Source organism: Eubalaena glacialis, chromosome 4, assembly GCF_028564815.1.
Source record: "Eubalaena glacialis isolate mEubGla1 chromosome 4, mEubGla1.1.hap2.+ XY, whole genome shotgun sequence".
Lineage (NCBI taxonomy): Eukaryota > Metazoa > Chordata > Mammalia > Artiodactyla > Balaenidae > Eubalaena > Eubalaena glacialis.
Genome location: NC_083719.1, coordinates 130,874,700 through 130,889,626, shown reverse-complemented (window position 1 = coordinate 130,889,626; position 14,927 = coordinate 130,874,700). Strand labels below are relative to the sequence as shown.

General features: G+C 45.8%; 1 protein-coding gene across 4 annotated transcripts in view; it reads right to left on the bottom strand.

The window, feature by feature from the left end:
- Positions 1–1,989: 1,989 nt before the first annotated feature.
- Positions 1,990–14,927, bottom strand: part of GRIA1 (glutamate ionotropic receptor AMPA type subunit 1) — a 308,685-nt gene continuing 295,747 nt past the window's right edge. For all 4 annotated transcript variants that reach the window (XM_061188360.1, XM_061188359.1, XM_061188361.1 and 1 more), the window contains 2 exons: positions 9,751–9,885; positions 1,990–2,190 (listed from right to left, as the gene is read on the bottom strand). In XM_061188360.1, the coding sequence (XP_061044343.1) occupies positions 1,990–2,190; positions 9,751–9,885 (336 nt within the window). The remainder of the gene's footprint in view (positions 2,191–9,750; positions 9,886–14,927) is intronic.

Here is a 14,927-nt window from a genome sequence, read left to right as displayed (position 1 = left end):
TGCTTCACGTACCATGCCCACATTGACACGTGAGAGACTGAACAACAACACTTGAGTTGAAAGGGCAAAGAGTTTGATGGTTCTTTGCTATGGCTGATGAAAGGTGGATGGAAGAGACATAGAGATGGTGGGTGTCCACAGAGAGAATCCACAGATGAAGCCAGTCATGCTGCCCCCACTTGTAGGTAGGCTCCAAAACCTTTAGTTTGTCAATTGCTAATGATAACCCGTAGCAGAGAGACTGGATAGAAGTAGGGAGTAAGGGAACAAGCCAGATTATGGTTATCAATGAGAGCTGATGACACATGGCACGCACTGAATCATGCACCTAGGAGAGTGGCTGCTGGAGAGCTGGAAGCCGATTGCACCAAGAATGAGAGTTGGGATCTCCAAGATAGCTATGTGCCTGGACCCACCTCCCCAAGACCTCAACCAAAGTTGTAGTCAGCCTGGATTTCTCTCCATAAACCCTGTCACTTCTCCAATCTTGTTTTCATTCAGGTTGTAGTCACAAACATGGGCCTGTTGATTCTGGTCACTGGAATACAACGTCCTCATTCTGTCTTAGCCAGGGGGAAGGTTGGCCTCCTTGGGTGAGAAGTTGGGGTCAGGAATCTTACGGTCCCCCAGTGTTATTATCAACTTATTCCATCTCCCTATCCTCCTTCAAATCATTCAGCCTTGGGCATTTTACTTTCTAAAGATGACAGAAGGTTATCTGGCTACCTGCTAAAACAACACTTTTATATGGACATAAAAACTCAAGTTTTCTAGGTCACCAAAACCCTAAGTTTCATACTTGGTCTCTCAATCGTAGGACAGGGCACACCGTGGAAGGTTCTATTGCTTGTGGGCTTTGATGAAGCTTCCTCTTCCAAAGTTCTTCCATCAGCTTTCTTTTGCATTTAGCTTCTATAACATTTCCCCCCCCCACATCAGACGCTCTGAAGAGAGAGTCTGTTCTACAATGGGGTTCCTGCTCAGATGTCAAGCAAATGACGGGTGAGAATCAGGGGTGCTATCTCCCTGGATGCCAGCTCTTCTCAAGGCTCTACCTGGTTCAGGGGGCCAGTTGCCCTTCAGCCACCAGAGTGCCTTTGGGGCTTGAGCGTAGCAGGAGGACACAGTCCTCATGGCTGAGCTTGACTCTGTGACGAAGCACACTGTTCCACCTAAGGCCTGTGAGATGGCTGTCACACATTCAAAGAAGCTTTATCTGAGCCTCTGGCAATAACTTCACGAGTCCTCTTCTGACTGCACACCTGCCTTTACCTTCTCCGCCACCCTGGGTCTGAGTTGCTTCACACGTGTTCTCAGCTAAATCAGCGCCTAGGCAGTGCCCTGTGTGTGGGAGGCAGCCCACTCCTGCAACAGCATCGGTCTCCACCCACGGCTTGGGGCCGAGGTGTGGAGGGGAATCTGGAGAGCTCCCATGATGAATTCATTTGAAGATTGCTTTTTTCCTTTTGCTTGCTTGTCAGGTGGAACGAATCTTGAATCTCCAATCTGAAAACTAAACTAAACTAAAGTGGGATGGGTCGGGAGTTGGGAGTAAGAAGGATAAAAGGAAGGGGCCTAACAGAACCTGCAAACCATGGATATTAATAAGAAAAAATATATAGTGCACACACTAAGACGCATGAATAACCGAATTCAAAGAAAACAGGACAGCTTCCTCATTAGTGCGCCAGTGACTCCATGTTCAGAGACACAGGCTCTATGTAACAGGGTTATTCTCCCCTTATTGCAGTACAGTGTTATTTGTCATCCTCACTTAGCAAACGGAAAAGGGTGAAAGAACATCAGAAAAGGAAAAGGGGCCGCAAAATGGTTTCTCAATTCTTCAGGAACATCTGTTGAATCATCCTCCTCGTGGTCATGGTGGTTGGTGGCGGTGGCATTTCATTTTGTTGTTTTTGGCACTGAAGGGTTTGGGATGGAACTGGGGGAGCCTGGGCACACTCCCCAAGGGGTCTCCGTCTGCTCCAGTTACAATCCGGTGGCTCCCAAGGGCATCCCTGAACTGTGGCTCATGCAGGGGATCGATTGCATGGACTTGGGGAAGTCATGGCTGACCACCCGGCCGTTCTCTCCACTACCGCCACCGCTGGCTCCTGCCCCGCTGTTTCGGGGGAGTGTCGATGTCCGTATGGCTTCGTTGATGGATTGCTGTGGGATCAAACAGAAACCCTTTTCAGGAGGACCGGGGGTTCTTCCCCAGGTCCTTGGCAGTGATTGGCAAGGAGAATGAGTCAGCACTGGACTTAAAATGTCGCCCCACTCTCCTACCCATCCAACTTTTTTCCTAATGTGTAATGCTAGTCTTGACTTCCCATGAACCCACAAAACTGTTATGTGGCTCTGGACAAGTCTGATCCCCTCTCTGGACCTCACGTGCTCTTGATTTAGTAAGGTGTGCTGGATTGGGTGATCTCTAAGATCCTTTCCTGTTCTTATATTCTGTGATTTCTAAAGGTACAACAGATCCATGGTAGTATTGATGATAATAAACATAGCAACACGACCAAGTAGAAGACTCTAGAAATGGGGTTTAGGAAACTTAGGTTTTAGCCCTGGTTCTGACATCAGCTAGTTGTGTGACCTTGTGCATGTTTCCTTATCTCTCTAGACCTTTTAAATCTCCATGTTTGTCAAAATGTAATTATGTGTGCACCTACTGATTTTATTAGCAAGAATGGTACTATACTGCATGAAAAATGAGTTGAAATGTTAACAAAAAATTGAGGGTGTATCATTGTTAGCTGAAAATTTAAAACTACCTCTGATTTACTTCTGCAAGAATGCTATCCTACCTCTAGCAGTATGTGTTAAGGGAATGTCGGACTTGTTTGAATAATACAGTCAGCATAATGTAATTGGAAAGAAGCATGTGCTAAAGAAAATGAGAAGGAATTCCAAAGATCAATATCTGCACGTCATCTGCTTCCCATCAGCACATGTAACCTGTACTTCTAAACCGACACATCAGATCAGTGCTACTGATTTGTGAAAGCTTGTGACTTCTAGAATGTTGGAATTCTAGATGTGAAAAGAGCTCCAATGATCACCCCAGGATCAGATGAGTTAGAGAGAATGCTCAAGACCACAATCTGTAATTAGAACCGTATCCTATTAGACAAGAGGAAGTGTTCTGTTCCAAGATCGTTTGGAGAGAGAAACTTCATGACATGAAATTTAAACCCTCTTCCTATCACTTCCAACTTCCCGTTGAAAGATACCTATAGAAATTTTGAGGTAAGGCTTAGTTTCTTGGTGGGAATCAACACAAAGGAGAATGAGTTGAGGGGTATATGAGTTGAGAGGTTTCTTTCTCTAAGATCAACCTACCCATCCTTCAAGACTCAGTTTGTTCCTACCTCCTTGAAGTTGTCTTAGACTGCCCCAGCAAGTCCTGCCCCCCACCCCTGCCAGTACTCATGCATTCGAGATTCGCTTGCAATGATTCTGCTTCAGGTATGTAACTTTCGTCTTCTTTAAGAGAACTAACTGTCTGGAGAAGGACAAGGGCTGTGTCTTCTCAATCCTTAGCTACCTGCCAGCGTGTCTAGCATGTTGTTAGAGGCCCAGTAGATATCCTTGAATTTGTCTAAGAAAAGCCAAACACATAGGGCCATTCTCAAAAAGTTGATGGCTTCCTCTTTTGCACATTGGCATGATTCTAGTGATCAGAGAAAGCAGTCAACCTACTGTGGCCTCACGGATGTAAACGGGGCAGTTTTGACCCAGTTGTTACTCTTTCTGCTTTACTATGCTGGGAGGATCCTCTTATTACTGGCAGTTCTGACAGTGTTTTAAAATATTCTTTCTTTTAAAAAAATCCATGATTCAGACAGATCTGCCCCATATGATGCTCCACCCACATGGGTTCTGTCTCCTCTTCAGACTCCTGGATGTGATTTATTTACATTCTGCCTGGTTGTCCTTCACGGAAGAGGAAGTGTGACCTGGATAGCATTCTTCTAAGTCAAGGTCACATAAACACCACTGTGATGCTCTATGGGGGAAATGTGAAAAGAAAACATGAGGAATGCATGGTTACTTATTCTCACTTTTAAAATGTTGAAAAGAAAATAACTTTTTATTTTTGTGTGTGGGCAGTGTGGAACCTTCTATGGATTAGCTTGGAATGTCTATCTTCTGATTTTTCTTTGCCACACCCCTTAAAAAAAAAAAGTTTAAAGTTCACACAGATCACTCTGGGCTTTGTTTCTCAAAAGGTCACACATATTTCCGTAATATTCCATGGAAGTTGGTGGTACTTGACAAATTCACCTTAAAGGAGAAGGCTGGTGTCATAATCTATTGGTGCCTATCAAAATCTGAGATAATTTAGCCAGGCATGTAGCTAAAACCCTCCAAGTTCACGTCATTCAGAATTGGTTTTCAAGGAAGGTGAAGGGTTCTCAGAGGTAAATGACTCCATACTGCCATTGATGGTGGGGATTACCTGCTTACTGGCTTTCTTTCTAATCTCAGGAGAAGGGAGGAATAGAGTCAAAACTTTGGAGTGGGAAGCACTGCTAAAAATGACTATTTCACTAGTTCTCAAACTTGGCCACATGTTGGTATCATCTGGGGAGTTCTGGGGGAAAAAAAGCACTGATGCCTGAGACCTACCCCAGGGATGCTGACTTAGTAGGTATGGTGTGTGGCCTGGACATCTGGAGTTTTAAAAACTCCCCAGGTGATTTTAATACGCAAGCAAGGTGGAAACACCCTGATGGAGTTGATTTCACTTTATAGAGAAACTGAGGACTTGTTACTGACTTGCTTCAAGTTAGTTATCTGTGACCTAGGGTCAAAGTGGATGACCTCCTGACTGTGGGTCCTCCTCCCCCCTGTAGCTAACCAGTCGTAAGCTGATGTCATTTCTCCCCTTGCCTCTAGGAACTGAGGTTCTCTCCTGTCCATCCTTGACATACCAGCCATTCTTTAAGTTCATCCTTATAAGTTGTTTTTGAAACTGATACTCAGGGAGAAAAGGGTGAGTGAAAAGTCCAACCTCAAAATCCCCCAAGTTGGTGCTTCAGAGACTCATTTCTCCAACACTGATTACATCCTAACTTCTCAGCTACTTGCTTTTCTAAGAAAAGTCTGCCCAGCCTCTGCCTGTCATAGAACAACCTAATAAAAGCTCAGCCCTGGGTGATGACCTCATCCTAGCATGCATGCTGAGAGCCAGAGGGACCGCCTGCTGTGGAGGATGACCCCCTCCTCTGCCTGACCATGTCACTCAGCTGCGCGTTAATTGCAGGGAAATGTGCAAAGCCTCAATGTGTGGTTTCGACACAGCCCGTGTCAGCACAGCCACTACAATTATGAAAAGTCAGCGGCTCTCCTGGGGGTGGGAGCGGCTGGGGATTATTTCTTTGGGGGAGCAAGGTGGTGAATAATAAACACCCTGGTTGTCCTTAATATCAACTAAGGGCTCAGGTTCCTGTCTGTTTTCCTGGGCAGAGGGGAGGGACAGGGCGTCTGAGACTTTATTCAATTTGGAGTATGTCTTGGGTTTTATATTTTTGCTACTGTATGACAGTTTCAATTATACTGAAATGTTGTGGTCGCCTGAAGTCCCTCTCTGAGTCCCCAACTCTCCCATGCTCTCCTTTTCCCTCAGTCTTCCTGTGCCCAGTCTCCCTGGCTTTCCACTCATTTCTGGGCAAGAGTTCTGGTCTTTGGGTCTGTGATACTTGTGCATCCTTTGGTAGCAATTGTCTTCCCCTGGTTAATTCTTTTCCTGTTTCAAGTCTGTTAAACATCAGTTTCTCAGGGAAGCCTCTCTGTCCTGCCCCAGACCCCATTCCCCGATCAGGACCTGAGAGCATGGACCTTTTTCTTCAAACACTCATTGAACATATACGTATTTGCTTGTTTCTGTCTTCCAATTAAATTCTCAGCTTCCTGAAATCAGAAGTTGTGCCTGGTTTGTTCCTGACTGTATCCCCAGTGCTGAGCAATGCCTAGCAGGCAGTGGTTCTCCATATGTCTCTGTGGAAGGACTGCCTGCAGGGTGCCTTCCCACCATCCCTGTGACACTTGTTCTGTGTCCTGCTCATGTGACATCGAAGGGGAAAGGGTCTCAATAATGCACAAGCAAAGGATGACATCCCACGGATGGCCTCAACAGCTAGATCAGGCAAACCTAAGGATAAGGGCTGCATCTTATTTGTCTCTGCACTGTGGGTGGGGTTTTGACGGGAGGTAGTAGGTGATAAAAATTATCTGTTGCCGTGTGGTTGGGGAGGAGAGAGAAATTTACGAGAAGTAGCTTGGTTGGTACCAAGAACCCAGGCTTTGCAGGGGCCATGCTGGAGGTCTAATTCCTGTTCCTCCAGCTCTGAGCTTATGTGACCTTGTTGGAAAAACTACTTAGCTTCTCTGAACCCCTATTTCTTCATCTGTTGAATTGCAAGAACAGGGTTAATGAAAATATATATAAAGTGCTTTGAACATGGAAGTTACTGAAAAGATATCTTTCCTTTATTCCTTCCCTTCTTCTCTCTCCTTCCTTCCCTTCTTTCTCTTTTCCACCCCCTCTTCCTCTTTCTTCTCTTTTTCATGCAGAGTGGGGAAGGGCTCCTAATACACTCTTGAGAAGTAGGAGGCTGATCATGAACTAGGTTTAGGGGCTCCAGGTCTTAAGAGTTGGCCACATACTGTGACTAAGGAAAGAAACAAGAGGGAAGATTCTTGCCAAAGGTCCTGGACACTGTCATTGTGGTCCACTGTGTGAGGCTGGAGGCTGCACTTCTGGAAAGAGTTAATCTGCCTTTGGAGAAGGCAAAGTACAGAATGATAAAGAGAACTGCAAACCTGGAAAGTCTGAGAGGCAAGCAGAATGTGTTCACTTATCTCCTTTGGATAAGAGAGAAGTTGATGGAGCTTTGAAAATTAAGGGTTGGGTTAACTAATAAGGAGCGTAGAGGCATCTTTTCTGCAGGTGGAAGATTAATAATTCTATTAGGAGCCTCGGTGAGTTGGACAGAAGTTATGCCAACCAGTGGAATTAACTATAGAAGATTGTGATGAAAGACCTTGCATTAATGATTCCAAGAGATCCTGATGTTGTCTCCTGAGAAATTCGATATTTTCTTTGGAAAGGGAAGGGTGAGAATGTCTCCCAGAAGTTATGACATGATTCAGTAGCCTCTTATAAGGATTCTTGTCTTTACCTGAATGTTGTGACTTCAGCAGTGAAGGTCAACATTGTACAGGTTTAAGAGGATCTTAGTCATTAGCCACCCTGGTACCACCACCTGGCACTGACTATGAATAGTGGGACATGATCATCCCATAGTAAGGGCCGGAAGTCCAGCTTTCCTGCTTGGGGATGCCTGGTCTCATCAGATCTTGTGAGTACAAACAGATGGGAACAAAAGCACTTTGGACGGTGTTGTGTGTGCTTCTAGGCTGGGCGGTTTTGATGGTTGTGTTTGCTTAACCTAACAGCAGCTCCTTCCAATGCCTCACTTCATCCTCCAAGAGATTTTCTCTAGATACAATTCCACGTTAATTATTACTAATACTTACCCTATGTATGTGGGATGTCCAAAGAGAAATCAGACACGCCTTCTTACCTTAAGGAACTGACAATCTCTGTAGCTTAAAAAAGCCTGGGACATATAAGTAGGGGCTATAAAAGGGAAGTCTTAAGGAGGCTGTAGCTGGCCACTAATAATAATATATTATTATTATAAATTCTAGTTATTATTATTTATTGAGGGCTTACTATGGCCCAAGCATTTTGCAGAGCCCTTTATATCAATTTTTTCATATAATCCACAACAGTTTTATGAGTTCTGTACTACCAGTAGCTCCATTTTATAGAAAAGGAGGATCGGAGAGCTATTGAAACTTGTTCAAGATGACACAGTTAACATGAGGAGCAGGCAAGATTTGTGGTCAGACATTCAGTCTCCAGAGCCTTGCTTTAGACCCTACACTGCAGTATGTTCTAGGGGAGTTCCTACGACGTGTACTGGGCCAGTCCTGTGGCACTGGTTTGGGTCATGGCCCATGGGGAAGGTTTTGGAGGGTTGCGAAAGTTGTGCTCACCCAGTTCTTCTCCTGTTCCCCTTGCTGCCTCTGGAGTAAACTTTCCTCACTTTGGAGGGTAAGATAGGAGAGTCTTTAGGCTTATGTTTTGGATGGAGTAGGCAAAGAAAGCTTTTTAGGTTCTAGGAGACTTTGTTGTGTCCAGCCAAGCTCCTTGGAGGTCTACACCGCGTTTAGGATCTGAGGCCCATGCTTTTGCTGTGCTTTGTCCTTTCTGAGAGGACCTGGATTTGAATGACCTGGTCAAGGGTAGGATGGAGGTGCTCCTAGGTTCCCTGGCTGAAGACCATCACATTACCATCCCTTAATTATTCCTTGTTATTATATCTTGGGAAGTTGCCTTTTAAATGGGTCCTATGGGACAGAAGACAGGGAGAGGGATTGACCTGCATAAAGGCGCACGGGTGGAAAGCATGAGATTCTAGGAGAGCAAATCCTACCGGTGAGTCCTCTTAGTCTAGTCAAGTCAAGGTAACAGCCTAGGGTTCATTGCTCAGAATGACTGTGCTTCTTTCCACTTCTGTTGGTTTGAATCCCACTTGTCCTTCCTCTTAATTTCTGGTTCTTCCTGGAAGCCTCCTATATTTCCTCCCTCCCGTATATCCCTATAGGCCTTCCTCTCTATGTCACAGTTTGGCTCCCTGGGTAGTTTTTCTGTGTCACTCTTTGTTAAAAATGCTGAAGGTTACAGATTGTGTCTTAGTGCTCTCTTCCTCCTCATGATGTCTTGCTCATGGTGTTGCTCACATGAAGAACACTTCCTTCCAAAAATATTTTCTTACTGAAACTAGATGATGACATGTGAGGGGCCTTCAAGGTCATATAGGTCAAGACTCTATAGCCTTGTCAGGAATTATTCAGCCTCTATGTGTATACCTCCAGTGATGAGCTGCTTGCTGCTTATTGGGATAATCTATCCCATTTTGGGGTAGGTAGCTCTGAAAGAAAAGTAGATCTCACTTACTGTGTTCATATCTCTTCTCCATAGCTTTTAGTCCTTAGTTCTTGTTGTATACTTTGGGACCCCACAGAACTAATATGTTTTCTTTCCCCCCTGAAAAATCTTCATGTTTTTATAGACAGCTCTCATATCTTCCATAATTCTTCTCTTTTCCAGTTAGTTGTCTTCAGCTATATTTGCTGTAGTTTTGGGTCATCTAATTAATGTGCTTACCATTCTGGGGGCATGATCCTCTTGGCCAAAGTCCATCTTACCATATGGTGGCTAAGAAAAGACCTCCCTCACCGAGCATGGCAAGATCATCCACCTTGTAGAGGGAGGATACCAACCCGCCCCCCCCCCACCCCCCCATCTTGGGAGCTACACTTCAGTTAACGTGACCTCAGGGATAATCTACCTTTGTAGCAATCACTCTTGCCTCACACTACCTTGAATGCCCACTTAACCCCTAACTTTTCATCTCAGCCCCCCATCTCTGGCTGATGCATTTGTTTTCTCAGGCCTTATGTTTACCCTGACACGTGCCATCTTCTTTCTTCTCTCACCGCTGTGTCTTTCCCTGTCACCTTCCTCAAAACAGCTTCCTGTCATCCCATGCCTCGGATTGACCTCAACCTCCTGCCACTCCCCACCCTTTCTAGTAAAAGGACTCCCAGAAAACTCAGCTGTATCACAGAACAGGTTAGGAAAAAGGCCTGGGAAGACGATGCCACCTTCATCCGCTTGGATTCGCTACGCGATTTGTAGCAGAACTCGATTAAGGCAACCAACATGGCTAGTCCAAGTCCTCCGATCAGGATGTAGAACACGCCGGCCACATTGCTGAGGCTCAGAGCGCTTGTCTTGTCCTAGGAAGAGGAGGGGGTGGGGGGAGAGTCAAGTGAGCCAAGGGGCTAGAGACCATCCAAGAAACAGCATTTTAACACACATACACTCAACCCCATCACCCTCTTTAACATTCACAATAGTTGGAAAGGCTTTGTATTTATTGACAGTGTGTTAAACATTTCCCAGGAAAAAATGTATGCATGTGCGAGCATATGTGTGTATAACAATTTTTTGAGCATCCCTGATTACATTTAATGTATAGTTAGATTTCCCCTCCTCCCCAATGCACGTTTGAGGGTGGGAGATGACACAAGAAGTCAGGGCAGCTTCTACCAAGATCTGCACGCTTGAGCTTACTCCATTCTTTCAGGAAACTGTGTCCCTTCCTTTTCAGCTCAGTTCCTGCCCCCCAACCCCATGGCTGCTCAGCAACGCATTGGCCTTGCTTATTGTTTATGCCTGTGAGTGTTTTTCTGCGAGTTGGTACTTAAAATGAACTTTCTCCTAGATGTGCATTTGAACTCAATTTAATAAGACAGTTATTGTATGTATAATAAAGATCAACAAATGTATACCTTTAACTTACTGTGCTGAGTCCCAGTTGAGGGAAAAAGAAAACCGGGGGCTTGTAATAGAAAAAAGGCACTGAGATAGAAAAATGGCTCTATTAAATCCTAATAATTATGCTTAATTGGAGTCATTTTTCTCGTGGAGGTGCTTGCTGAAAAACACCATAGGCAGACTCAGGTAGCTGAATTTAGAAAGCTCTGTTGCCTGGGCTAAAAGATCTTGCACTGGTTCTGGATGAACAGGATTGTGGAACAGGGTACTTAATTCCTAGGGTCATGGGGACAAGTGTCCATGTTCAGTAGGAGGTGGACAGAGCTCATTTCGTGGAGCCTGAGAAAGGTCATCGGTCAGTGAGACCATCCCTGAGTTCTGTCACCTCTAGTGGGGTTCAAAAGTGGGGGACTGAGGGACAGCATCTCCCCAGGTGGTGAGAACAACCAAACAAAACTGCTGGTCATGGGGGAAGGTAATGGCTTGGGGAGAGGGGGGTCAATCAAACTCTTGACACAGGCAAGGGAACATCTTTAAATCTTAGAAGCATACTCATCCCCAGATGTCACAGTGGCTCGAACACCTTTGTTTATATTGTTTGCTCAGGTACAAATTTCTCATCAAATTAAAATGAAATGCACGCCTCAGCTGGCACAGGCACACGGCATGGTTGGTAGGTTGGTTGGTGGCACTGGGTGGGATAAAGCTTTTACATCTCTCCATGTGTTCTTTTTCAGGTGGGGTTGTAGGCGAGCCACACAAAAGGTGAAATGTCATGTCCTAGGGACTCCTCTGACATCTGCCTATTGGAATCTGGGCGTGGGGAAAGGGGTCAGTAATTGACCAAGTCAGTGGCCTCTGCCCTAGTTCTACTCGGTGCATTGTACAGGATTCAGCAGGGCTGAGCTTGGGGACTGCAGCTGGCAAATAGCAGCATCCCTTCCCTCCCCAGAAGCAGCCTGGGCCAGCAGAGCTGTAGGATTATCTAAAGCATACCCCTCTGGTGGCTTCCTGTATTGCTAAAGCAGATGGTTCTTGAATATGGGTTATACTTGGCAAGGCATAGTCTGGCTTTGGAAGCAGTGGAAATGATTATTCAAAGGGGTAGAATTTCTCCTCCTCTGGTATCACGGCCTGATAAAGGAAATGTGCAAAAATGAGTTTGGTGCTTGGTTCAAGAGTTGGCTGAACAAATAAATTCCCACTTGGCCTGATTTTTCAGAATGCTCAAAATATCTCCCTGTTTGTTGTTTGGGAGTTCTGTAATTCTGCTGGAAAGTAAGTCTTTAGAGTTCTTGGAGGACTTATGGTTTATAGAAGTTCCTGTACAACTCTTCTGTGTGGTGGGGAGGCATGTTAATATCTTATCAGCTCACACCTTAGAAAAGAGTGGTTGACAGTGAAGCTCAGAGAGAATGGTTGGGGAGCAGGCCTGGGGGAAGGTGGTAGACAAGAAGGCCGGGAGGAAAGGATTGAGTCCCGCTGACTTCACCAGCTGATCAGCCTTTCAATAGCTGAAGTGCATCTTGCCTCCTGGTCACCAAAGTGGTTTCTGTTTCCTTCCTCATGGTCTTTTCAAGTTCACTTTGGTTGTGGATTGTCTTCAAGGATAAGGGAGTGATGGGCATCTTTTTTTTTTGTGACTGTCTTCAAAAAACCTTAAGAGGCCATCTGCCTCCCTGAATGTAGAAGGTGGAATGTCCATTTCTAATATATCTTGGAAGGACGTATGGTCAGATCTTCATAGGGAAGTGGGAGTAGGAGGCATATTCTATGTATCTGCAGAAGGAGGAAGGTCCAATGACTGAGAATTTGATTATGTCTGGAGGTGGAGAGCATCCCTCACTTCTGAAGGAGGTCTCTCTGGTCCATGGGGATGGCAGTGTATGTTGGTGAGGGGACATATGCCACACAAAGAGCGCAGCCAGATGGTGTGGGCACTGCCACCTCTTGCAGGACACAGTGGTACTGATCCTTCTTTATGTTCACACAATCCTGGGAAGACCTCTAGAAGCAAGGGAGCACCTGGGCCCTATCACCACCAGTGTCAGAAAGCAAACTTAGATGAAGCCCTACTGTCTAAATTTGGCATAATTTGATAGGATGTAGAATGCAGGGCTGATCTTGGTGTCTTCTTAGCCCACGTAGTTGAGGAGTTTACTTTTAGGCAAGGTTTCTAATTTCCCTTATGTGCGCCGTTGGCTTTTTTTTTAACATCTTTATTGGAGTATAATTGCTTTATAATGTTGTGTTAGCTTCTGCTGTATAACAAGGTGAATCAGCTATACGTATACATATATCCCCATATCCCCTCCCTCTTGCGTCTCCCTCCCACCCTCCCGGAGGCCCAAGGCCATAGCATTCCATTGAGCTGCCGTTAATGACTCTCTTTGACTACCTCTGTTGGAATATGATGGGTATCCTGGGGCAGGAACAAAAATTCCTTTTATTTAAGGACCAGAGCTCTGATTCCTCTGTATCCATGTAAGAGGGGACTTTCTCACACATTTGTGTACAAACAGCCATGTTCATGTTTCATGAGGAAGCTACATGCTTCCCAGCTTTGACCAGGGAGGCGAAAGACAGAATCCTAGTCTCCTGAGCACCCTCTGGGAGACCCCATCCTCTTCCCCTCCCTTAGCAGCTGCACTCCCCAGAGCCAGGCAGCTTGTTGGTGGGTGTGAAAAACTCACAACTTATCTTCTGCCAGGAGCGGGGAGAGTGACAGTACTGAGAAGAATGACAGGTGAAAAGAAAAAAAAAAATTCCATCTTTCAGAATTGTTGGGCTTGTTGTTATGGTGACGAGGCCCCTCCCTTCATCTGTTCCCCTTAACCTATTGTCTTGTTTTGTCACCTTCCCCATGTGCAAGAGAGATTTTTTTCTTTTTCATATTTTTCCTTGCTCTTCCCACATAATGGGGGACTGTCCCAGACTCCCTCTGAGTTTGTGAGCCAACATCCCTTCCAAGAATGCAGAGATGGCTTAAATCTTCATGGGCAGGGTTGAGCCAGGTCTGAGGCGGAGAGACCTGATGCTTTTTAATGGCATAAGTAGAAAGTTCTAAGGAGAAGCCAAGGTCTTTGGCCATAAGACCAGTCCCTCCTACGGAGACTGGTGCTGCCCATCACGTGAGGTCTACTAAATCTGGACCAAGCTTCAGGTTTCTCCAAATGCTTCAGTTCCTTCTTTTCTTCCTGGTGTGAGAGTTTGAACCCCCAAGAAGTAAAAGCTGCAGCTTCTGTTCTCCTCTGCTTCCACAGATTTTCTGATGTGTGTACAGCTGAAGTTTTAGGGGCTCCTGCAATCCATCCCATGCTGAATCTGTAACCTACTTTGCCTTTCAGGGCCATGAGAATAGTCCAACCCTTCTTCTACCTATTAGCCTTTCTGCTCCAGTAGGCTTTCTCTTGTGCTTTTCCAAACCTTATAGTTTTGGCCTAGGTGCCATTTTCCTGAGTGGTTGGTTATTTCCTGGGAGTGGAGACTCAGTGGTTGGCCAGGCTCACTCACAAGCAAGGACCAAAGTGGAGGAGTTATGGGAAGGTGGATTTGATTGAATTAAAGGAAGACCTTTCAAATCAATAGAGCCATCCAAAGGTGGAATGCCCTGCTATGGAGAGTGGTGAGTTCCTCAAACATGGATGTATTCAGGAAGTAGCTGACGAGTTCATCTAAGGGATTCAAGCACTGGACAGAGAGTTAGACCAAGTGACTTTTGACATTCGTCCCAAGCCACAGAGATGCGAGGCAGCTAAGGAGTTCCTAGAGGGCCTGGGATCATGTCTTTTATAAGTTCTCCCTAGAGACTAACCTCTTTAGGGGATGCAAAAAAAGAACTCATGTTAATTGGCAGCTTCTGCTGTTCCATTTCCAATCTAGGCCAGTTCCCCAGCCTGCATAATTTCCCCAAGAGCAACACAGGATGAGAATTGGCCCATTGTACTAATAATTGGCAAAGCAAATTCTGCGAAAGTGAGGGCTGTGGGGGCAGCTCTTCTCAGCAGCGTGTGCTCTGGGACCGGCTGCTGTACAGTGCACCGCAGAACCTCCTGACTCGAAACCAAACTGCAGCAGAGACCTCAAGGAGTCCATGTGGGCGGTGGAAGGGAACCCAACTGCTGGCGGAGGCCTCTTCCAGAGGGGGAGGAATTTTCCAAAACAGAGGCACCAGTCTGAGGGTCAAGTGGGCGTCCGCAGAGGGGGCCTTTCACTGTGAACTGCCTGCCTGGACTATGCATTGGAGAGCTGGGGTCCTGTGTGTCAGAGGAAACTAGCGGAGCTTCTGGCTCATGGCCCCAGAGACAGTGTTTGAAAGGAAAAATCTTTGTTTCTGTCTAGTTCCTCCTCCTGGGGCAGTGATGGGAGATTTAGGATGTGTGGCTTAGGGACACTGGGCAGGGCCTAGCGTGTTGCAACATTTAGTCTCCGATCTGGGTCACTGCTGTATGTTGGATGTGTCATCTTGGAGCACACATAACTCCCAGGAGATGGATCCTGA